This window comes from Phyllosticta citribraziliensis (genome assembly GCF_038025025.1).
Source record: "Phyllosticta citribraziliensis strain CPC 17464 chromosome Unknown J3D65scaffold_2, whole genome shotgun sequence".
In the NCBI taxonomy this organism is placed as follows: domain Eukaryota; kingdom Fungi; phylum Ascomycota; class Dothideomycetes; order Botryosphaeriales; family Phyllostictaceae; genus Phyllosticta; species Phyllosticta citribraziliensis.
In genome coordinates this window covers 2,659,199-2,682,301 of record NW_027117339.1, presented here as the reverse complement: position 1 = coordinate 2,682,301, position 23,103 = coordinate 2,659,199, and the positions used below count along the sequence as shown (strand labels likewise).

Genomic DNA, 23,103 nt, shown 5'->3' with positions numbered 1-23,103 from the left:
GGATGCTTCCTAGATGTGTTGCAGTGCCAGGGGTATCAATTCTTTAGCACCAACTGCCGAGCTCGATCTTGATTCAATGCAAGCCAGCCTGCAGGTGGTGAGCATTCACAGCACCACGCGCACATGACATCAACAATGACACCAACGAATGATAGAAAATAGAGACTTTGGAATCCTTGCTACAGGAAAAGGGAAAAAGGGTAGGTAGGTAGACGACCCAAGCCATCCAAGAAAATCAATCCAACAACCATTTGACAGCACGCCCAACCAAGATCGACTTGGTGGGGGGGCACGACCACGCCGGGTATCACTACAAGTCGTAAGCGTCATCGTCGCGCTAAAGGCAGCTTGTTTCTCATCGTTCTTCTTTTGCGCACTCCTCCCCATTTGCTCAATCCGCACCGAAAAATCGTTCTTTGGGTTGCTGCCTACTGCTGCTGCTGCTGCTGCGGTTGTTGCACTGGAGTGCCGCGGCGGAAGCCAACGCCAGGGATGCGGCTGCGCAAGAGCAGACTGCTGCAGACGACGCTGACGCTGCTCAAGGCCATGGCCAGACTGGCCCACACGGGATCGAGGCGGATGTGCGAGCCGTTGCTCTTGATCGGGTACAGCACGCCGGCGGCGATGGGCATGGCGCACAGGTTGTAGATGAGGGCCCAGGCAAAGTTGAACCACACGCGGCGGAACACCTTGCGGCTGAGGTCGACGAGCGTGAGGACCGCCTCGAGGTGCGACGTCACGAGGATGAAGTCGGCCGACGAGATGGCCACGTCGGAGCCGGAGCCGATGGCGATGCCTACGTCGGCTGTTGTCAGCGCCGGCGAGTCGTTGATGCCGTCGCCCACCATGGCGACGATGGCGCGGCCGGATTTTTGGTTCTTCTTGTTCCGCGAGGGCAGCGTCTTCTGCAGGTGCTGGATCTTATCCGCCTTCTGGTCTGGGAGCACGCCGGCGATGATGTTGGACGAAGGAATGCCAATCTGCGAACCGACGGCGTTGGCCGTGGTCGGGTTGTCGCCAGAAAGCATCCACACGTCGATGCCGCGCTGTTGGAGCGAGGCGATGACGGCGGCGGATTCAGGACGGAGAGCGTCGGAGATGGCGAAGAGCGCGGCGAGCTTCCAGCGGTCTGAGGAATCTTGGTCTGCGAGACTCTTGGTCGAGGCATCGTCTGACTTGACGGCCATCAGGGCGACCGACTTGCCTTGCCTTTTCCAGCTGTCCAAAAGTTCCGTCGTTGCAGAGCCAATGTATACGTTGTGGTCGGCCATCAAGGCCTCGTTTCCCAGAATGGCCTCCATGGACCTGTCGGAGAACTCTTTCGACTCAAAGGAACCCTTGAGGCCTTTGCCAGGAATCTCTTCGACTGAGACTGTTTCATAATCCTCGGTGGTGTGGGCGGCGCAGTAAGACGTGATGGCGGTGGCTATGGGATGTCCGCTGGCTTCTTCAAGTCTACGAGCGACACCGAGAACTTCCATGGCATTTTGGCCTCGGACGATCTCTGCGTCTGTCACCGCTGGGTCACCTCCCTGTGTCAGTGTACCCGTCTTGTCAAACACGATGCAGTCAAGATCGCTCGCTTCTTGGAATGCCTCGCCACCACCCTTGACCAAAATCCCATAACCTGCGGCCAAACCACCACCAACGAAGAGCGCTGTCGGCGACGCAAGACCGATACCACAAGGACAGGCGACAACGAACAGTGAGATCGCGAACCGCAAAGACCACAGCACCCAGCTACCAGTGTGGCCACCTTGGTACTCTTGTGGCAGCGTGCCACTAAGACCCAGCGAGAGCCACACGACCCATGTAATGACGGCGATGAGCACGACACAAGGAACAAAGTGACCGGTGATGAGATCTGCAACCCGCTCGACAGGGGCTCGGCGAGTCTGGCCTTCGCGGACGACTTTGATGATCTGGTCAAGCATCGATGTACCGGAGATGCTGGAGAGTTTGACTTGGATCGGCCCTCCTTTGTTGACCGTGCCCGCAAAGACAGTGTCTCCAATCTCTTTCGTCACCGGCCGCGACTCTCCCGTAAGGCTAGATTCGTCAAACTTGGTGCTGGCGTCGAGCACCTCTCCGTCGAATGGGGGCGAGCTTCCGTGTTGAACCCGAACGGTGTCACCAACTTCAAGCAGATCGACGCTGATTTTCTGATCTTGCATTTGCACCGGGTCAACCAGAGTCGCCTCGTCTGGTCTCAGCTTGCCCAGAGCCGTCACTGCGTCCCCGGTCTTGGTCTTGCTATAAGCCTCGAGGAACCTGCCAATGAGCAGGAACATGGTCAAGAAGACGACCGAGTCGAAGTAAAAATTTTCATCTCCCACATGCTCTGTCCCTGTCGCACTAAGAGCAAGTTCGGCCACCGAAGCGAAGTATGCAATCGAGGTGCCGAGCGACATGAGCATGTTCATGCTGCCGAAACGGTAGAATCTTTGGAGGATCGGCACTTTGCTTCCAGGGCGCCACAAGGCCTTGATTTCCTTGATCGCCTTCTTGTGGAAGGTGTCAGCCGCGAGGAAGTACACAGGGGTCGCGAGGATGAAGAGAGCCCACTGGGTGCGGCTGACGTGCCCCGAGAACATGCCACCCATGAGAAACATCTTCCCTGGGTCGTGTTCGGGCACCAGGCTCATGTAGACGATGCCGATGACAAAGGTGGGGATGGCGATTGTGATGGACAGCGCAAGGCGCACCAAGATCCTCCTTCTTTCTCTGGCGTGCAACTCCCGAGCGCGCTCTTCAATGGTTGGAGGTTTGTAGACCGAAGGCTCGAATGCAGAGTTGGCCTCTGAAATACACGCAAGAATCGTCCGGATACTGAGAGTGGGAACCTTTGGCACGTACTTGACTTGGACTATGGGGTCGTCAAACGTAGCCTCTTTCAACACTACCACAGCTCCATCGAATTTGCGCGTGATGGCACCTGTGACAACAGCAGGACAGTGGTGGCAGAACATGCCGTCGACGCGGATAGACACGGTCCTTTTGGCATCTCTTACCTCGTCCTGGCCCGCTGCTTGGACACTGTCCAGGGCCGCATCGAATCCGGCATCTTCAATGGCCTCCTTGATCTGGTCCGCATTGTCTTTCCCGGTAAAGACAACAGTGGCGCTGTTGGAAATCAAGTTGACATCGACAGTGTCGACGCAGTCGACCATCTTGAGTGCATCGTTGACGCTGTTGGTGCATGCGCTACAGGTCATGCCCCCGATGGAGTAGACTGCCTTCCATTTGTCATTCGGCGGCTCGATGATGGACTTTCTCTGGCCATTCTGCTGAATCTCCTCGACACTATCAAGAGCAGCGTCGAACCCGGCGTCTTCGATTGTGCCAATGATGGCATCGAGATTCCCCTTGTCCCGGAACTGAACTTGGGCACTGTGCGTCAGGAGAGAGACGGCGATGGACTTGACGCAAGGGAGTTCCTGCACCATGCGCGTGATAGCGGCTACACAAGCGGAACACGTCATGCCGGTGATGGCGATCGTCGCTTGAAAGGACTGGGGCGCTTTTGGTTCGGTGGCTATGACGGAGTCCAAGCTCCACCTCGAGATTCCAGAGTCGATGCTGTATTTTTCAATGTCGTAGTCCTCCTTCTTGTCAACAAGGCGGAGGACGTCCAATTCGACGCCAGCGTCAGGGTGGACCTTTTGGGGAGCATCGGCCGGGCTGACCTCTGCGGCGCAGAGGGCGCATTGGGCAAGGTGTCTCTCGCGCTTGTGCATTTCGGTGTCGGTGGTTGGAGCTTTGCTGCTAGTAGTCCATGACTGTGTCCAGTAGCGGACGGCTTGGTCGAGGCTAGAAGCCCACTCGGGATCCTGATCCGAGGAGGAGGTGATCCTGGGAGAGTTTACTGGGGTAGCGCCGTCGAAGACGCTGTGGATCTCGAAGCCAGCGAGGTCCAAGGCCTTCAAGATTTGGTCCTGGGGCAGGCGGGAGTCGTGGTGGACGGTGACGCAGTGGTTGACGATGGAATGAGAAATATGCGACGGGGGCGGAGACAGGCCTGCCAGAGACTCTTGGATGCTTGTGATGCAGGAGGGACAGTGCAGGTTAGATATGAAAATGGTCGTGTCCTTGCGGACAGGGCCGTGGGAGGCGTGGCCCGGCATGGGTGGTATTTGGGACAGGTGCAGGTCCAGGTCGCACTGGGCAGCGGAATGTGGCTGAAACCCCGAGTGAAACTTTTGTGGGCTGCAGCAAGGGCAATGCAGGTCGTGATGCAGGTGGTGTGGTGAAGAGGGAGCGAGGTGGATGCCGTGGGTGGGTTGCGCGGAGCATTCTTGTACGATTGTCTGCGCATTCCGTGGTGGCAGGGCAGCCAGTCGCACTTTTCGCGCAACCGCACAAGGACCGCACCCGGACGCCCCCAAGCTAAGCTTTCCTCCCGCCTGACGTGCCGCTCCGCCCGCCGACCAGACCAAACCAAACAACCTCATCCCGTCGCTGGCCTTGCGCTGATGCTGTGCTGTGGTCGACGCAGGGGAAAGACTGCATCCTCTTCATCTGTTTCTCCACGCGCCCACTGCGCTGCTCGACTCGACTCGTCTCGTCTCGACGCACGTCATCACCATGAAACACCACACCCCATGCACAGGCCCCTCGCAGCCAGTGTACCACGGCACTCCACCCTCACGACATGGTCCTTCTTTTTCTGGCTTGGCCCCCTCGTCACTCAAACTGCCCCGTCTCCCGCTGCCAGCTGATCTTGTCCAAAATCGCCTTGCGTGTCTCCAGTTCGGCCTCCAACGTCTGAATCTTCGCCTGTAGCTCGCTTACCAGCGCCATCTTCTCATTCAGCGCCAGCCGAGCAATCTCTCTGCCCCTGGCGATGCCCTGGGCGCGTAATACGTGCCTGCGAAGCATGCTCTGAAGCGCTTCGGCCGTTTCTTTTCCCACGTCGACGCGCCGGTCCCTAAACAGCCCCATGACCTCGCCCACAAGCGTTTCTCCGACATCCTTGTCGCCCGAGCCTGCCGGACTTGCCATGTCCCTGTCCCTTGCTGTCCGAAAGGGCTGGCTGCTTGTTGGCGTCACCGTTTTGCTCACTGATAATGGTGTTTTTGGTAGCTCATGTGCTGCCGCTGGCGTCGCACCTGTGCTGCTCCTCTTCGCCTTTCGTGGGGTAAAGGGAGCTATCGCACGCCCTAGCTGCCATGCCTCCGAGGCAGCGACCTCGAAGCCAAGCTCGTCCTCCAAGCCTCCGTCAGCCTCCTCTTGGAATTTCCGCTTGGCGCTGGGCGTGGCCTGAGACTGGTATACCGGCGGGGGCGATGTTGGAATCCCGTTCCGCTCATCCAGAGTGTGTCGGTTGCGTGCTGTCATGGAATCCTCTGGACCGCCGTCTCTGTCCTCATCAGGGCCTCGCTTCGATGCTGCTTCTGCCTCATCCTCCCACATGAAAAAGCCGCACTGCTCCTCGTTATGCTGCTGCGGACAAATGAAGAACCACCGGCCCGGGTTTCTAGACGTCCTGGACTGCAGGTGTTTCGCCGGCAGCTTTGGCTTGCAGGCGCAATACCAAGTGTCGTGGTAGAAGCTGCCTTGGGCTCTTCCCTTTCGACCACTGGATGGCGTGCTGCCGCCGCCGTTGCCCCGATATGGTCTTCCTCGTGTCTGCCCACCAGACGCGCTCGCACGTTTTGGCGTGAACATGGATACTCTGTGCTTCCTGAGGCGACGTTAGTGCGACACGCAAACTGGATATGCCATTGTACAAACTAGGACACCTGTGTTTCTGGCTGAGAATCCCGACGTCGAAGCAGCTCTGAGGCGACAAAGGATTCAGTTTGTAGAAAGTTGCTGTGGAGGATGTTGATTCAAGCTCAAAGGGCGGGACCCGGGAGGCTTCGGGTACCGGTACCTTAACCGACACGGCTGGGGAAAGTCAAAGCTCCAGCCACCCTAAAATCCCTAGCCACACTGTCCATCAGCCACTACTTTCCTGTCGAGGATGAGAAGCTGCAGACGGACGACTGTTCCCTCAGCACAACCGTGACGGCAGACAACTGCTACCTCAGCGAGATGTGATCGCAGAGGGCTACTCTCGCCTCTAAGCGCAATTCGATAGCGGACGACAACTCGATGGGCGTAACTGGCAGTGAACGAACGCTCCCTGCATGCAGTTGCATTGCCAGGAGGTCTCTTTTCCTTCAAGACCCTTGGTCCCTTGCAAGCTAACTTTTACCACCGAAACCATGCACGCTCGCCCTAGGTAGCCTCTACAAAATAGAAAATGTGACAGAATCAATCCCCGTGCGCCCTTGTGCATTGCAGCCACTGGATCCCTGCCTCGAAGAATCCTACTCGTCTTACAGTGCGACCATCGCCTTTGCCATCTTCATCTATGCAGACGCCAAAAACCCTCTCTCATGTTGCCACGCTTCACCACTACTGCTACGCCTCACTGTTTCTACTTGGCAAAGTGCAGGTCGTAGTTCAACCACTTCCTGGCAAGAATCTGTGGCACGTCGAGGCCAGGCTTGCCATACGTGAGCGGTGCAAAGAAGAGGAAGCTCCAGAGTGCCACGGCAAGAATCACGCCAGCGGCGCCCCATGACGCCAGCATCGACTGTCCGATGATCCTCTCGCGCACAGGTCTCCTGCGGACCATGCCCTTTTTGTTGCTCTTGCCGTTCAACTCGGCGACCGTGGGGGGCTCAATGTTGAAGATGAACTCAACAAGGGCTCCGGTCACAAGCACTGACGCCAGGTGCGCGGGAAGGTAGTGGTGGAGGAAGAGTTGACGTCCCATGATGAAGAATGGCAAGTAGTGCGCAGCCCAAGTAAGGAAGAAGAATCCTGTCGAGTTGTACAAACGTGACCGAGTGCCTAGCGCCCTTGTCAGCAAAGCCTTCTCCAAAGCACACAATAACATTAAACTTACGGTCATCAAGCGCATCGACGCCCCGGCGTATGGCCAGCTGGTCTGCGCCAATGATACCCGCAAACACAGCAAGCAAGCTACTAGCAATCCACCATCCCAGAGGGTTGCCCACAAAGTAAATCTGCTCCCTGGTGTCGTTGTCCGTCCAGAAGCTGACACCGCGCAGGAGGAACGGCCAGGAAATGGGGAAGCTCGAGTACGGGTGACTGCTAGTCAGAGCATTGTTGTGGAAGAACATGGCACGCTGCAGCTCGAGATACTTTCTGAAAAAGGGCAACTTCTTGACCTTGCGAGCTTCATGCGCGCGACGCGGGCTGTCTTCCGGAACAGACGGAAGCTCTTCAACGTACCAGACGTTGCTGGACTGCTGGACTGCCTTGTTTCCGTTGATTTCGGCCTGCTTGTAAGCCCAGTCCGGGAGAGGCGTCGTGTGAGTCCACATGGCGACCTTGGTCGGAAAATGGACCAGCTTGAAGTGAGAAGCCATGCTCTTAAAGTCCTGTCCGGGGCGGCCATTCTCAATTCTGATCTCAAAGACCGTGTCGTTGAACCTCTCGCCGTTGGCAGTCTCCAGGTCAATAGTCGTAAACTCCTGGTTGGTGGGGAAGTACGGAGAAGCGACATCGTGAGTGAGGAGAACCGTGTTAGTGCCCATGTGAAGCAAGCGGACCAAATCGCCGTTTTTCACGGGGCGCGGCGTGTCTACCGGAGCCTGAGCAGGGATGATCTGCCACTGGTTGTTGGTGTCGTTGTGGGGATATCCAGTGACTTGCTGGCCCTGGGAAGAAATGCGGCCATCGTCGTATCTAAGCGGGTACCTGTCTGGGTGGCTGTGAAGATAAACCTTGGTCTCCTTGTGGCGAATGGTGATGGCGTCGAAGTAGCTAATGTCGACAGATTGCTGCGTCATGATGTTGTCGCTCAACGTCTCCTGGAATTCAGGGGTCATGAAGTCGTCGCCGGGGCCAGACCTCGTGAGAATCGTGAAATGGACCTGGAACCAGAAGAGGTAGAGAAGGAAGGGAATAACAATGAGTCCCGTCATGCGCGCAGCAAAGTGCTTGCCAAATTCAGGCAGAGAAAGAGAACCTTGACGACGGTTGATGTCGAGCAAGTCCCACAGGTCGATCGCAACGGGGACACCGACAGAGAGGAACGTGAAAAGTCCCACGTACTTGGTGGAAATGACGCAGCTGAGGGAGACGCCGGTCAGAAGGAGCCACTTCCACCATTTGACCGTAAAGGGAACGTGGCGCTCCTTGTAGAACTTGATGTAGCAGAGCACGCTCAAGGCCATGGACAGGATGAGCCCCGCGTCCAACAAAATCAGACGCGTTTGGCCGATATGCGCATTGTCGAGGAGCAACAGTCCAGCAGCAGTTATGCAGGCGGGCAAACTGTAGCCCGACTCCCACATGATAAGAAAGACCACGGGAACAGTCAGAGCGCCCATGGTAGCTGGCATGGCGCGGTATGCAACGTAAGGCACCTTGTTGGTGATGTACGAGTCGCCAATGTTCTCAAAGAGGAACGAGCCATCGTATCCGACCAGCCAGCCGGCAAACGCAAAGAGAAGCTTTCCGAAAGGAGGGTGAACGTCGAAGAAGTAGGTCCGCTGCAGATAGTACGAGGCAAACTGTCAAGATCGAGTCAGCTTCAGGCCGGCGCAAAAAAATCCCTGGGTGCCTCGAAGCTCCAAACCACCGACTTGTAGACACGCACCTTGCCGAAGTGGACCTCGTCAAAGACGACCTGATCAGGGTGGCTAATGTTCCAGAAACGAGTGATGAATGCCAGGGCCGTGATCACGGTGATGGCAAGCTTGTAGTCCCACTCCCTGCCGAGTCCGTTGGAGGGGCTCGGTTTCGCCTTGACCTTGTCGGCATCGCTGCTGTCGGCGGACGAATTCTCGAGGGAGGGCGTCGCGGAGCGCTTGGGCTTGTCTTTGCCGCGATACCGCACGGGGGCGGGCGAAGACATGGTGGGCCACAGGCTACGTGCGGCCGAGGAGAGCTGGGATGAAAAGGACGGGTTAGAGGATCGCGACCGCATGTTGGAGACGGCGGAGAGGGCGACTTACAGACAATGGAGGGGGCAAGGACGGGGCAACAATAAAAAGGGAACCAAGGAGGATGGTGAAGACAAGAATTCAAGACGTGAGCGAGGGTGGTGTGTTGGTGGTACAGGTTAGGTGTTCTTGTTGGAGGCCAAAGAACGCGCCAGTGCGTACCGGACTGCTGGACATGATCCCCCCTGCTTCCCTCTTCTGGCCCTGGGCTGTCACTTCGGTTCTCACTTCTCCCCTGGCGAGCCCCACCACCGGGCTGCCCGCCCGCGTCGAAACATCAAACACCAGAGCTTTGTTTTATCAATCACCACCGCACTATCTATGCAGAGCCGCCTACCGTGGCCGCAATCCGCTAGCCAGTCAGTCCTCCGCCGCCGCCGCTTCCGCCTCCGTCGCCGTCGTCTTGGCCGCCAGCCGTCCCGTTAAGCATATTTCCGTACCTTAGCGGCCGGGATGCTGTCCGTGGCGCCACGAAACATGAGTGGATCTACGCGCGGCATCTGTCGGCGTGGAATGTCTCCATCACAATTCTTTCTTGTTATTGGCATGAGGCCACGCCGATCTCATCTATCGCTCTCTTCTCCTCGCCGGCTTGCGTCACCTGCTCTTCGTCTCCTTTGCCTGTCTGCCCTGTCTCCTCTTGATGCCAACCGTCGACTCCCATCCATACAATGCTCCGGCCCCAAACACCAGCATCGCTCCGAAGAGCATCTGTCCACTCATCTTGTTCCCGAACAACCAAATGCTTATGAGAAAGCTGACCAGCTTGCGAATATTAAGCACAATCGTGACCGTGACGGCAGTCGTATTTGCACTAAGCAGGTTGACGCCGCTGATGCACACCAATTGCGTGATCGAGTTGAGCAACAACATGAAAACAGACTCGGGCATCGACGACAGCAGTCTCTCTGCCGAGCTCGGCAACGAAGATGACACGACTCCGGCCACACGCAGCGGCGGCGAAACTGCCAGGCGATTGAACTGGCTCCGCAGAGTGCCCTGGAGGGGCAGGAACAAGGGGATGCTAAGGAAATGCGAGTAGAACAAGTTCTCGTCCCAATGCTTGCCGTGCTGCTCGTAGATGTCTTGCACGTAGACGCCCATGTACGCAGACAGGAGCTGCGCGACTAGGAGAATGACCAGGCCTGCTTCGAACGACGCATCCGAGAAATTGATGCCCTTGGTGCTCACAGACTTGCCCTGAGGTTGATGTCAGACTAGCACGCATAAAATCTCGGCTTATTCGATGACTGACCTTTCCTGCCGCGTCGGCACGAGCAGAGACTATCACGCCAACCGTCAAAAGTGCCACGGAAAACACTTGCAGAGTGGAGTAGCGCTTCCCACGTAGCCATCCGGCGGTCATGGTGCTGGCACTGCCGAAGCTCCGCAGAACAATGTGGACGGGTACGGCAATGTTGAAGGCAAACGCCCAATTGTTCAACATGTTGACGGCGAAAAACATGGCTGCGCTCATGTACCATTTGTAAAGGGGTACGGAGCTCCGCTTCAGGAAATAGGGCTGACTGGAATCAAACTGAGCTGGAAAGGTAGCCAGCACCGTGAGAATGAATTGTCCAAGGGTTATGAGGAGGCCTGGAGCGTGTTAATCCAGAATGAAACCCAAATGGCCGAATCGAGCGGTACATACCACTGTCTGGTTCTCGCCTACTCAGAGTCAGTTAATGCGTCGAGACTTGTGGCATGCGTACTTACTTGACGATTGCCTCGAGGGCGTAAACCTGCAGGAAATTAGTCAAAAAGAAGAACGCGCGGTGATGTGAGCTGGGAGACTTGCATTGGAGCAGCATCCTCCAAAGATGAGGGCCGTGATGCCAATTGGTGCAAGCGGCAGCATTATGATTACTTGCAGTCTATGCTAGCTAACTGGACGCTCTTGCGATCAAACCAAAGATGCAATGGGGCCCGGGAAAAGAATGGAAAGCTGAAAGGGCCAAGCTTCGGCCAGGTTCGAAGAGGCAAGGGTTTGCTCGTCTGCTAGAAGCCAGGGTCAGAGAGGAGTCGAGTCGAGTCGTTGGCGCGCAGGCCTGGCCGTCTTTCTCGACGGGAGGCAGCAGATGGATGGGCTCGCAGTCGGAGATCGCCGCTATTTCATGCCAATACCGAGGGGGAGCACAGAGGTAACATCACAAAAGGTGGCCTCGAGCCAGTGGTTTGAGAAGGGTGCTTACTAATTTTGACGAACCCTGGTTGAAAGCGTGAGGTACGTAGCTCTTCCAGTTCTTGTTACGCCATCATCCTGGGCTGTCTAAGATGTGAGTGCGGCGAATGCAAAGTTGTGAGCGAGGATCCGGCTACCGTGGCATCGAGTCGGCAATGCCCATGCGCCTCTTGGCTTTTCTTCGCCGTCTGTAGGGCTGAACATCAAGCTCCCTGCTAGAACCCACGCCAGAACCCGCCGACGGAACGGCACGGCATCGCTAGGTTGATTGGTACAGGACTAATATATGCAGCGCGGAAAAGCTCCTCGACGTCTTGCTCTATTTGTCTACCCCAAGCCCCACGACATGTCAAGCAACTGCGCGGTTCAATATCACACAGAGCACTGCACTTGGAGCTATTCCCTTTTACGTTTCATTTCAAGACCACGTCGATGCGCCCCATCCCTATTCTACTGTCTTGGCTCATCGACTTCATGAGAATGCCATCTAGCTGCATCATTGCGAACAACGGAATTAATCGCTGGATTAGAGGAGGACCTAGGCTTCCCGGCTTCACCAACGCCTTTGAGACAACCCAACTTTGGAACCTTCTTACAATGCGGAGAAGACAAAAAGCTGCTCTGGTCAGCTCAAGTCCAAATTCACAAGCCACAAGGGACGAGGTACTCACGTTGTTGGTGGCCGCAATGGCGATGCTGTCCTCGTTGGGGTGCCAGCTCATGTGCAGGATCTTCTTGTTGAAGTCGATCTGATCCGCGTCCGTCTCCTTCCTCATCCGCTGTCCGGGCCCAATCGCACCAGCTGCCGGGCTGCCTGCCCTCGAGTTGCCCTTCTTGCCCGAGCCAGTCGGGCTTGTCGACGCATTGCTACCCATCGGGGTAGGAATTCCAACCTTCTTAGCTTTGAATGCCGACTTGTCGGCCTGCAGCACGACTTCCGTCTCCTTGTCCGGGTCCGAGGGGTAGATCATGAAGTTGTTGTTGTAACTGCCCGTCATGACGTTCTTGGCGTCGCCAGAAAAGACGACCTCGAACTTGTCAAAAATACTGTCGTTCTCGTACGTGTCGCATAACCGCGGCCTGAGATGCTCGTGGATAGGGATGGTCTTGACTGGTTTGTTCTCCATCTTCACGTCCCAAATCTTCACGGTGAGGTAGTCGCGGGAGAGAATGTAGCGGCCGTCCCGAGAGAACCGCACGTCGGAGATGGAGGAGATGATTTCGGAAAAGAAGGAACGGGATTGCGGGTCTTCTTCCTGTTCAAATTCTGGGCGCGCAAAGTCAGCGGACAAGACCTCCATCGCCACGGAAGTTTCCACTCACGCTTCGAATGCTGGTCGCACAGGGCGCTCTCCCTCATATCGGCCAACTTGATCGTTCCCTTGGAGCTGGCGTACATGAACAAGTTGCAAGACTCGGGGTGGAACTCGGCCGCAGTTATGACCTCCGTCAACTCTTCCATGTTTGCAGGCTTGATGTCTACAATGTTGAAGCTCTGGTCCTGAATGTTCAGGTTCCACAGATTGATCCGAAGATCATCGCTGCTAATGAACGTCTCCCCATCGCTGTTCACCGATATGCTGTTGATGTGGTATGCATGCGCATTGGCGTAGGTCTTGCGAGGTACCGCGGCGACGACCGTGTCGTGAAGAGTAAGGCGAGGCAGCTTGAGATCATGGGCGCCGCGGAAGCGAGGGCGCTGCACAGGACCGCCAGCGCTTGGGACGCCGGCTGGCGTCAACTCTTGCGATAGGTTGTTCTCGGCCACAACCTTGAGGGACTTCTCAAAGACCTTCCATAGCTTTATCGTCTTGTCGTTGGTGGAGAGGAGGTAGTGGGAGGGGTTTTGGCGCTTGCACCACTTGATTTTGTTGATCTTCTCCTCGATCTCTAGGGACTTGAGGTAATCGAACTCGGGCTCGTGTGATTGAAACTCCGTGTGGAACTTGTACTCGCAAGTCTTCTTCTGCAGAAACGGTCAGCCGCGCGGGTAGGCGAGGGGCTGAACACGTACAGTCCTATTGCGCTCGAACAGCACGACTCTACCTCCTTTGTCTCCCGTGGCCAGATAATCACCCGTTTCATCGAATTCGACGGTAGATATGATATCGGCTGATTTGGACTTGACGTCAGCTGCGAAATGAAGACAGCATAAGCGTGAACCTAAGAAAAAGCCGAAGCGAGGAGAAAAAGGACTCGACGGTCTAAACACAAACCTTCCGTGATATCTTCAACATCTCCCTTGTCACCGAAACACCTGGTTAACGTCCAGTTAGCCGCTGCAGGTGTGTGAGGGCCGGGTTGTTTGTCCATGACGGAGGGGCAGCCAAGAACGATCCAAGCAGCGAGGTTCAAGGCTCAGGGCGAGATTTTTGAGCGATGGGTCGTGACTTGTTTTGCTCCGGGGCAAACACCACGGACCGCGTATTGTAGGGGCTTGCTTACTGAGTGAACTTCCACGTGGTGGGGTTGCCCTCTGCTTCTACCATCTTTTCCAAGCTGCGCCAACTGGTGTTCGAGGTCGAGAAGGCGGTGACGGTGTCGGAGACGTGGGCACAAAAGGTCTGCAGCGGAAGGACAAGCTGCTCGAGGGGATCCGCGAGGGCTTCGGAGGGTATTAGCGGTGCTGTTGAGGGCGTTGAGGCAATGTCCCAGCGGAGTACGGCTGGACGAAAGCGGCTAGGGCTGGGCGCGTCACCGTAGAATGAGTGTCGAGGGCAGGGAAAGGCGCGGCCGGCGGAGGCGTCGTCTCTCCGGCTGGGACGAGGATGAGCTGGAGTCGACGGCAGCAAAGGCCAGCAGAGGTCAATTACGTACGGAGATAGTCGGGTCTGGGGACGGGCGTGAGGTTAATGTTTGGGTGCAGCGGGGATTGGACTGGCTGGCTCCCGTCAGGTTTGGCGGCGGCACTGGCTGACTGTTCTGCCAAGCCTCTCTGCCCTGAGGTGCACCCACGACCACACGTCAGATTCTTGCACGTCAATGAATCGAGCGCTTGCCGTGAACATTTGCGCTTTGCTCCGTCAATCTCCCATCGTACTTTTGCACTCCGAAAAGTCACTGTGCCCGTTGTGCTAGTCTCTTCCAGTCGTGTGCATATGACGTAGCGGAAGCCTGAGGGCGCGTGGAAGCATCACCAGCGCTTACCCTGTGCCTGACAGCCCTCGTACGCGTCCACGTAGTCACTTGGGATGGCTGTTCTTTGTTTTCAGGCCGAATCTGTGCCTGGTGGTGGGCAGTCTTGCATGACGCCATATGAGGCAGCCAGATCAAAGACTCAACCTCCTGTGGTGCACGCAACGGGAACCCGAGAGCAGCATCCAGCATCAACTGTGAATTGAAAAGGCGAGCAATGATGAATGTCGAAACCCAATCTTGTAGAATATACAGCTACGAGGTTCTTGTACCGTCCATTGCCTGGGGAAGTTCCAAATTTTGCCAGAGCAATGAGGGAGCTTGATGCGCAGCGACGAGGACGCTGCATCAACAAATAATTGAACCTACTTGAGAGCCTCGAAATGCTCACCTGCCTGTCAGAATTGACAAGAACCATGAATAAACGCCAGCCGGCAGGGAGCATTCGTTGCCAAAAGCTGCTGGCAGTCATCCGCTATCAACGTAATGCTTGGGGAGCTGTTGCCGTCACCACAGATGGGCTTAGGGGACTGTCGTTCATTACAGCAGCTGGAATAAAAGATGCTCACTTTTTCGACACCTGGGCTGCTGGCAGCATCCATACGATGCTTGACGTAACTCCAGTCGTCACGGCCGGGGAAGGGGCGATGGCACGTGATCCCACCATGCACGGACCACTCGCTTAGACGCACTCGTAGAATTCGAGCAAGTCCACTTTCTCTTGAACTCTCTCCGGTGAGACGACGACACGACGACAACCAACCTCGACTTACCGCGAAAATGTCCCACCGTAAGTTCGAGGCGCCTCGCCACGGCTCGCTGGCCTTCTTGCCCCGTAAGAGGGCTGCCCGTCACCGGGGTAAGGTCAAGAGGTACGTTCGGCCCTCGTTCACACTTTCGCAATTCCGACCCGGGAGCGCTGCACACCAAAAGAGATGGATATGACGGGCCCGGGCGATCCACCAGTCGAAATCGTCAGCCCCGCGAAGAATTGGACGCAAAGCGCTCCCGCGGCACTGGTCGAGCACCCCGGATTTTGGGCATGAGAGCTAACATGGGCAACAATACAGCTTCCCCAAGGACGACTCCAAGAAGCCCGTCCACCTCACCGCCTCGATGGGCTACAAGGCCGGCATGACCACCATCGTCCGCGACCTGGACCGTCCCGGTGCCAAGAACCACAAGAAGGAGATTGTTGAGGCCTGCACTGTCGTCGAGACTCCTCCCGTACGTACAATCGACCGCCATCGAAACCATCACAGTGACCCGTACTTACAAATTTGCAGCTTGTCGTCGTTGGTGTCGTCGGCTACATCGAGACTCCCCGCGGTCTCCGCTCGCTCACCACCGTCTGGGCCGAGCACTTGTCGGACGAGGTCAAGAGGAGGTTCTACAAGAACTGGTACAAGAGCAAGAAGAAGGCTTTCACCAAGTACGCCAAGCAGTACGCCGACAACAGCGGCAAGAGCATCACCCGCGAGCTCGAGCGCATCAAGAAGTACTGCACCGTCGTCCGCGTCCTTGCCCACACCCAGATCTCCAAGACCCCTCTCAAGCAGAAGAAGGCCCACCTCATGGAGGTTCAGGTCAACGGTGGCAGCATCGCCGACAAGGTCGAGTTCGCCCAGGGTCTCTTCGAGAAGCCCGTCGACATCACCTCCATCTTCGAGCAGGATGAGATGATTGACTGCATCGCCGTCACCAAGGGCCACGGTTTCAACGGTGTCACCTCCAGGTGGGGCACCAAGAAGCTCCCGAGGAAGACGCACAAGGGTCTCAGGAAGGTCGCCTGTATCGGTGCCTGGCATCCGTCCCACGTCCAGTGGACCGTTGCCCGTGCTGGTCAAATGGGTTACCACCACCGTACCTCCGTCAACCACAAGATCTACCGCATCGGCAAGGGTGAAGACGCTGGCAACGCCTCGACCGAGTTCGACGTCTCCAAGAAGACCATCACTCCGTAAGTTCACCAGGTAGCCAACCTACAAGGCAATCGCTAACATGATGTTCAGCATGGGTGGTTTCGTCCGCTACGGTGAGGTCAAGAACGACTTCCTCCTCCTCAAGGGCTGCATCCCCGGTGTCAAGAAGAGGGTCGTCACTCTCCGCAAGTCGATGTTCGTCCACACCAGCCGTAGGGCCCTCGAGAAGGTCGACCTCAAGTGGATCGACACTTCGTCCAAGTTCGGTCACGGTGCTTACCAGACCCCTGCCGAGAAGAGGCAAATCATGGGCACCCTCAAGAAGGACCTCCAGGTCTCCGCTTAAGGTGTTTCTCTTCTTTTCTGGTCTGGTTTTGCATCTTGTTTATGAAGGGCTGGCGGTAGCACTGGCGTTATCCATGTTCGTTTCGGTGAAGCAGTAGCTAAAAGCACGCGTCACATCCAAAAGATACACAATGAGAAAGTCATGGATACCATGAAATACCGCAATGATGATTTCCGTTTGTGCGATGAGGTCATGTTGAAGAGTGCAAAGGAGACCTGATGTCCCTGTGATGGAAACCATGAAAAACCGCTATGACGATTCCAACGTTTTGTGTGGGTAATGAGGTCAAAGGAGTTTTTCTCTATGACTGCTCAGTGCTGAGCTCAGCTTGAGCGCATAAACATAATGAATGTCAATTCTCCAGGCGTCTAACCAAGAAAAGCTTGGCCCAGCCGCATATTGTGAAACCAGAGTCGAAACCCGTTGGTAAGGAATGCTGAGGTTGCTCACTGGACTGAAAGCGGCACAGATCTTTAGGGGTTTGCTCGGCCTTCGGTGATGATGGTGGGAAAGCTGATTCCGGTGTGCAAACGACGATAATGGACCGGAATGCTGTCGAACGATGCAAACTACGACCACCCAAGCCAAAGGCGTTGCGGAATACCTGTGAAAGTATCATGGTCGGCGAGATGTACCCAGAGGCTTGTCTTTCTTCATGACTTGGCACGAGGATCGAGGCGTGCAGACGCAAGCTCCCGGTCGATTGTAGCCGAGGCATGGCCGTTGACCAATCAGAGCAACCGCGTTTGTGGGCGTAGGGAAATGCGCCATTAGTGTATCGAATGCACCAAAGACGTCCCGGCCTCTACAAACCTCCATCCTCTCCACTCCACCCCTCTGCCCACAATGTCGGCCCTTAGGTTGCGGCAGCTAGCCTCCAAGGCACAGGTGAGTTCCACAGTCCTTCCGAACCCAGGTTACGTTGTTGCGCTGGTCCTCTCTTCTCTTGCGACGTGCACCCCGCGGGCAATATCGGAGCATCATAGACTTTGCTGAGAGACTTGCCTCTGGTATCCCTTTCCACAAGACCACTGCTTTGCCAATCTGGACACAATATCCACGACTAGATGCGCGACTCTGACTGACTTGTCGTTTTTGTAGACTGCGAGACTCGCTCGCCCCCAGTTCCGCGCCTTTTCCTCGTCAAGACCTGTCTCGAGGATCATCACCACCGATCCGCTCCGTGCGAAGGAGGCCTCGCCCCACGTTGGCACCAAGTACCCTGTCATAGATCACGAATATGATGCTCTCGTCATTGGTGCCGGTGGTGCTGGTCTTCGCGCCGCTTTCGGTCTCGCGGAGGCTGGATTCAACACTGCCTGTATCTCGAAGCTTTTCCCTACGCGATCGCACACCGTAGCTGCGCAGGGCGGTATCAATGCTGCCCTGGGTAATATGCACGAGGACGACTGGAGATGGCACATGTACGACACTATCAAGGGATCGGACTGGTTGGGAGACCAGGATGCTATCCACTACATGACGCGTGAAGCGCCAGCTAGTGTTTACGAACTCGAGAACTACGGCTGCCCTTTCTCTAGAACCGATGACGGCAAGATGTGAGTATGGAAGAGCGGGTGGGAACGGACTAAGCTAACTTTTCACTCAGTTACCAGCGCGCCTTTGGCGGACAGTCCCGAGAGTACGGAAAAGGAGGACAGGCCTACAGATGCGCAGCGGCTGCAGACCGCACAGGGCACGCATTACTGCATACTTTGTATGGCCAGTCTCTGAGACACAATACGAAGTACTTCATCGAGTTCTTCGCCACCGATTTGATCATGGAGGACGGGAAGTGCAAGGGCGTCATTGCATACAACCAGGAAGACGGAACCCTGCACAGATTCCTCGCCAACCACACTGTTCTCGCTACTGGCGGCTACGGCCGCGCATACTTCAGCTGTACCTCTGCCCACACTTGCACGGGTGACGGCATGGCGATGGTCGCACGTGCCGGTCTTCCCAACCAGGATCTCGAGTTCGTGCAGTTCCACCCCACTGGTATCTACGGCGCTGGATGTCTGATCACTGAGGGCTCGAGAGGAGAGGGTGGATATCTCCTCAACTCCGAGGGTGAGCGCTTCATGGAGAGATATGCCCCGACCGCCAAGGACTTGGCCAGTCGCGATGTCGTCTCCCGTTCCATGACGCTGGAGGTGCGCCAAGGCCGCGGCGTAGGCCCGGACGCAGACCACATCTACCTCCAGCTCAGTCACTTGCCTCCTGAGATTCTCCACGAGCGTCTTCCTGGTATCTCTGAGACCGCTGCCATCTTCGCCGGTGTCGACGTTCGCAAGCAGCCTATTCCTGTTCTCCCCACCGTCCACTACAACATGGGTGGTATCCCCACCAAGTGGACTGGCGAGGTCCTTACTGTGGACGAGAAGGGCAACGACAAGGTTGTCGACGGTCTGTACGCTTGCGGCGAGGCTGCTTGTGTCTCTGTTCACGGCGCCAACCGCCTCGGAGCCAACTCTCTTCTCGACTTGATCGTCTTTGGTCGCGCCGTTTCCCACACCATCCGCGACAAATCCAGCCCCGGCAAGAAACACGAGCCCATCTCTGCTGACGCTGGCGCTGACTCGATTGCCGTTGTCGACCAGGTTCGTACTGCGGATGGCCCCAAGCCAACACACGAGATTCGCCTGGCCATGCAAAAGACTATGCAATCGGATGTCTCCGTCTTCCGGACCCAGGAGTCCCTTGACGAGGGCGTTGCGAAGATTGCCCAGGTGGATTCCACCTACTCTCAGCTCGGAATCAAGGACCGCAGCATGATCTGGAACTCCGACCTCGTCGAGGCCCTCGAGCTGAGGAACCTTTTGACCTGCGCCACCCAGACTGCCGTTGCCGCTGCGAACCGCAAAGAGTCTCGTGGTGCTCATGCACGTGAGGACTGGCCCGACAGAAACGACGAAAATTGGATGGTCCATAGCCTCACCTGGCAGAAGCAACCGCACGGTAAGGTGGACCTGGGCTACCGCGCGGTCGTTGGCACTACGTTAGACGCGGAAGAGGCACCCCCGGTACCACCTTTTCGCCGTACTTACTGAATTCAAAGCCCAGGAGAAAGTTCTCGAGAGTGGCTTGGTGTTTAGATGTAAAGGGGGTCAAGGGGGAGCTTCGTTCAGACAGCAAATGCATATTTTCGAATTGGCTTTGGAATACAGCCAATAAGCTAGCTATTACAGTGTTTTTGAGCTCAATAGGGTGTAAACCAATGCTTCTACACGCAGTATACTTGCTTGGACGCCGCGCAGGCACAGACGTACAGACTATCGAAGTGGTGTTGAGGTTCGAGATATTGCCTAATCGGGCGTAGTGCGCAGGCCCGTGCATCTGTGCGCCCCCTCCCGGTCCGACCTACCGGTACAATTCCTACCTATGTACCTTACCTAGACCTTTGGCCTCTCTCATCCATCAGACTTGACAAAGTCGAAACCGGTTGAGCCGGCCAGCTGCCTGACCAAGGTTAGCGCAGGCGCAACCAAGTCGCCTGGGGGCTGTCTATAAAAGCTCTCCATCCAGCTCTCCACTTGACTTCTCCACGGCAGGCCATTTCAATGGTCTAAATTTTCTCTTCGGGTTCAGCTCTCCCACCAAAATCGGCACCTTGGCCTCATGGCTTCCCTCCCTTCGCCTTCCACGCTGTTTCCACCTCCGCCTTCCCTCTCTTCTTTCCTCTTTCTTCAACAGCTGGGGGCGCAATTTTTGGAACAAAAAGACCGCTGCATAAGCGGTCCCTCTACTTTTTCATTCACGCTTCTGCCTTGGCAGGATGTGGAAGAAGAATGCCTGTCGGCCTGGCCTGACATTCCTAGGGACCAGTGTGGAGGCGCTTTTGTTGCTCATCGTACAGGTGGTGATGGTAGTGCGCGAAGAAGCAGTCAACGTTGGAAAGCGTTCGATTCTCTCGTCGGATCTGACGTCTCAGCTATCTAAGAGCGAACGCCCCGCCCGCAAAGTGGCGCCAGCAGCAGTCTAAACCCCAACGCCGACAAAACAAGACACAGACCCCAGGAAACATTGGAAAAGCCAGAACGTACACCCTGCACCACCAGCACACCAGTCTACCATCAAACCATCTCTGATCCGTCATCAGAGTCCCAGTACCCAGAGTCTGAGCCGACGCGAATGTCGAGATGCACCCACTGCGAATGGAGCTCGAAGCCCAAGTTGATATTCAAGGACAACACCAACTGGCCAAACACCATTCTTGTGCTGAGCCTGAGCACCGCACTCCGCTTGGCGAGCAGATTGTTTTCGGATGTCGGTGAAGCGTATGTCGTAGAGGAGCGGTAAGATGGAGACGACCCCGCTAGTTCGAGGTGACCGGGTGCGACCAACGTCTGGCTATCGCGGCTTTTGTACGCGTACACCTGCGGCAGGTTGGGATAGGTTTCCATGCTGAAGACTTTTGATTTAACATCATTTGCGTCCAAAGCTGGAGCGGGATCAGGCTGACCTCGGGTCTCTTTTACCAACAAGTTCCCCCTCTCCGCCCTTCTCCTGGGCCGAGAATCCCCCCGTTCTCGAAGAGCCCGAAGATCGTGGCGACTGCTCCGTGAGACCTCTCTCGTTCTCCGCATCCATCCCGTGAAGCTTTCGCCATCTCTCTCCTCGGTAGACGTTTCGAGTCGTCTCTAGTGTTGGACTCCGCGAATTGGCCGTGAGTTCCTGGCGATGTTTCGGAGGAATGCTGGCGTGCAGGTCAGGTCGGCAGGAAGCACACCGCTGGCCGAGGCCGAATAGCTTGTCAATGACCATTTCTTGACCATTTTGTTTGAGTGCGGGTTTGTAGAAGGGGGGAAGAGAGAGAAAAAGAGGAAAAAGGGAGTAAAGTGCCGATTTTGTAAGGGATGGCTAAACCCGAACCCATCAAGTGATTCCCCTCCACCGCCCCCAAAAAATGACCTCCGAGGAAATCGCCCCACGACCTGAAGGAAGTGGTAGGACCGAACTCCAGAGTTGTGTTGAAAGCCGACTCCTACTGGAGGGTCAGCGACTGTCAAAGCGATTAAAAAATCGCCTTCCTCCCGTAAGAAGTGTAGGACCGAAGCCCATGAAAAAAATTGATGTAAAAGGTAAAACTCTATGAAGAGCCACCGGCTTTACAGACGATCTCTAGGCAGGACCTGGGAGATCGCTTCACGACCCGTAGGCAGTGGTGAAGAGAAAATGTAGTAGGTGAAACGCTGTTGACGACGCCACCGCTACTTCGTAGGACCGAAGTTCATGAAGCGAGAGAGAGAGAGGATGGTCGCCCCGAAATGGGGTGCCAAAGAACAAAGCAACTTCGAAGGGAATCGCCCCACGACCCGGAGGAAGTGGTGGGACCGAAATCCAAAGTGATGTCAAAGCCGACCCTAACTGGAAGGCCAGCGGCTATAAAGCGATGATGAAATCGCCCCACGACGCGAAGGAAGTGGTAGGACCGAAGTCCATGAGAGGAGTTCAAAAATAGGAATGGCTCCGCGAGGCGAAACTCCCAAGACGAGGATCTCCAAAAAAGTCACTTCATGACCAAAGGCAAGCGGTGGAGGATAAGATGTTACGTCTATAGTCTGGAGTAAAATATATCTACATCTCTCAGAATAGGAGGCAATCCGCGGCTCACCGTGCTTGGAATCTACTACTTTATTTCCACTTCTGCCATTGCCGCTGCAGCCGCTCTTTATACCTTGACCCCTTCGTTTGCTGCCTGGAAAGCAGCTTCTATGACCACGTCAATGGCTGCTTGGTCCACTGCTTGATGTGCTGATTGATGTGCTGATTGATTTACTAAAACCTTCAGTCAACTTATTTGGCTTGGGGTCGTGAGCCGGGTGCATCTAGCGTTGGTCCATCGGTCAGAAGCTCCACTAACAAGAAGACTGGCCGAGAATGACGAGCTCCAGCTATACTGCCTCTTTCAATGACACCCCCTGACCCCTCCAAGTCTGACCGTACATCCACGGCAAGCGCTAGGATGGGTCAATCATTTTTCGACAGCTACCCCGAACTCGTCGAGTCTGACCACCTTGAATGCGAGGTTGCCACGACCTTTCCCACGTTTTCCTCCTCATCCGCCCGCTTCGTTCACTGGGTCCATCATCTCGTCCATCGCCGTTGCCCCAAGGCAGTGGCTGTGTTACCAGGGCATGGTACGGTAGAGTACGGCCAGCAAACTTTCAAGTGATTCCATTCAAGTAATCAATATGGCCACAAATACTTCTACGAAATTTCTCAAATGAAATCGGCCGATTGATCGACCAAGTAGATGGGTGTCTAGACAAGGAACATGAACAGCAGAAAGATCGTTGAGGCCCCTTCGCAAGAGCGTGACAGCAAACATTGAGGTACCTGTCTGTGGTGTCTCGGGCGGTGATTCGGGAGGATCCATTATCCCGCTTTCTTCCATCATACCTTCCTTGGCCACGCAAAAGCCTGGGGGTTCCTAGTATCTCTTGTCGCTTGCTCGCGCGGGTAAAACAAGGTAGAGGTGGGAATCAAAGGGGAAGAACATCAGTGATAGCGTACAGGCTGCTTACGCCAGCGATTCGGTCCATCTCT

The 23,103-nt window shown here is 55.9% G+C and overlaps 7 protein-coding genes across 7 annotated transcripts; 2 read left to right on the top strand and 5 right to left on the bottom strand.

The window, feature by feature from the left end:
* Positions 1-428: 428 nt before the first annotated feature.
* Positions 429-4,270, bottom strand: J3D65DRAFT_584524 (E1-E2 ATPase-domain-containing protein; the record flags this gene model as incomplete). Its single annotated transcript, XM_066797740.1, has 2 exons — positions 3,687-4,270; positions 429-3,605 (listed from the first exon to the last, which is right to left on the bottom strand). The coding sequence occupies exons 1-2, from the start codon at positions 4,122-4,124 to the stop codon at positions 429-431; spliced, it is 3,615 nt and encodes a 1,204-aa protein (XP_066659180.1). The 5' UTR covers positions 4,125-4,270.
* On the bottom strand, positions 4,271-5,817 carry J3D65DRAFT_615290 (uncharacterized protein). Its single transcript, XM_066799308.1, has 2 exons — positions 5,730-5,817; positions 4,271-5,683 (listed from the first exon to the last, which is right to left on the bottom strand). Exon 2 carries the CDS (start codon positions 5,665-5,667, stop codon positions 4,684-4,686), a length of 984 nt encoding a protein of 327 aa, XP_066659179.1. The 5' UTR covers positions 5,668-5,683; positions 5,730-5,817; the 3' UTR covers positions 4,271-4,683.
* A 607-nt stretch (positions 5,818-6,424) lies between these two features.
* J3D65DRAFT_548353 (protein O-mannosyl-transferase 1) lies at positions 6,425-8,878 on the bottom strand (the record flags this gene model as incomplete). Its single annotated transcript, XM_066796906.1, has 3 exons — positions 6,425-6,843; positions 6,899-8,534; positions 8,621-8,878. The coding sequence occupies 3 exons, from the start codon at positions 8,876-8,878 to the stop codon at positions 6,425-6,427; spliced, it is 2,313 nt and encodes a 770-aa protein (XP_066659178.1).
* Positions 8,879-9,563: 685 nt separating this feature from the next.
* Positions 9,564-10,777, bottom strand: J3D65DRAFT_600574 (UAA transporter; the record flags this gene model as incomplete). The annotated part of the gene is made up of 4 exons (XM_066797977.1): positions 9,564-10,166; positions 10,222-10,562; positions 10,618-10,634; positions 10,683-10,777. The coding sequence occupies 4 exons, from the start codon at positions 10,775-10,777 to the stop codon at positions 9,564-9,566; spliced, it is 1,056 nt and encodes a 351-aa protein (XP_066659177.1).
* Positions 10,778-11,381: 604 nt separating this feature from the next.
* On the bottom strand, positions 11,382-13,839 carry J3D65DRAFT_232770 (WD40-repeat-containing domain protein). Its single transcript, XM_066794701.1, has 7 exons — positions 13,732-13,839; positions 13,594-13,647; positions 13,365-13,405; positions 13,163-13,260; positions 12,472-13,114; positions 11,820-12,415; positions 11,382-11,764 (listed from the first exon to the last, which is right to left on the bottom strand). The coding sequence occupies exons 2-7, from the start codon at positions 13,635-13,637 to the stop codon at positions 11,741-11,743; spliced, it is 1,446 nt and encodes a 481-aa protein (XP_066659176.1). The 5' UTR covers positions 13,638-13,647; positions 13,732-13,839; the 3' UTR covers positions 11,382-11,740.
* A 1,107-nt stretch (positions 13,840-14,946) lies between these two features.
* On the top strand, positions 14,947-16,719 carry J3D65DRAFT_615278 (60S ribosomal protein uL3). The gene is made up of 4 exons (XM_066799307.1): positions 14,947-15,155; positions 15,354-15,510; positions 15,570-16,243; positions 16,296-16,719. The coding sequence occupies exons 1-4, from the start codon at positions 15,064-15,066 to the stop codon at positions 16,549-16,551; spliced, it is 1,179 nt and encodes a 392-aa protein (XP_066659175.1). The 5' UTR covers positions 14,947-15,063; the 3' UTR covers positions 16,552-16,719.
* Positions 16,720-17,275: 556 nt separating this feature from the next.
* On the top strand, positions 17,276-19,846 carry J3D65DRAFT_615274 (succinate dehydrogenase subunit A). The gene is made up of 3 exons (XM_066799306.1): positions 17,276-17,439; positions 17,653-18,110; positions 18,161-19,846. Exons 1-3 carry the CDS (start codon positions 17,398-17,400, stop codon positions 19,602-19,604), a joined length of 1,944 nt encoding a protein of 647 aa, XP_066659174.1. The 5' UTR covers positions 17,276-17,397; the 3' UTR covers positions 19,605-19,846.
* The last annotated feature ends 3,257 nt before the right edge of the window (positions 19,847-23,103 follow it).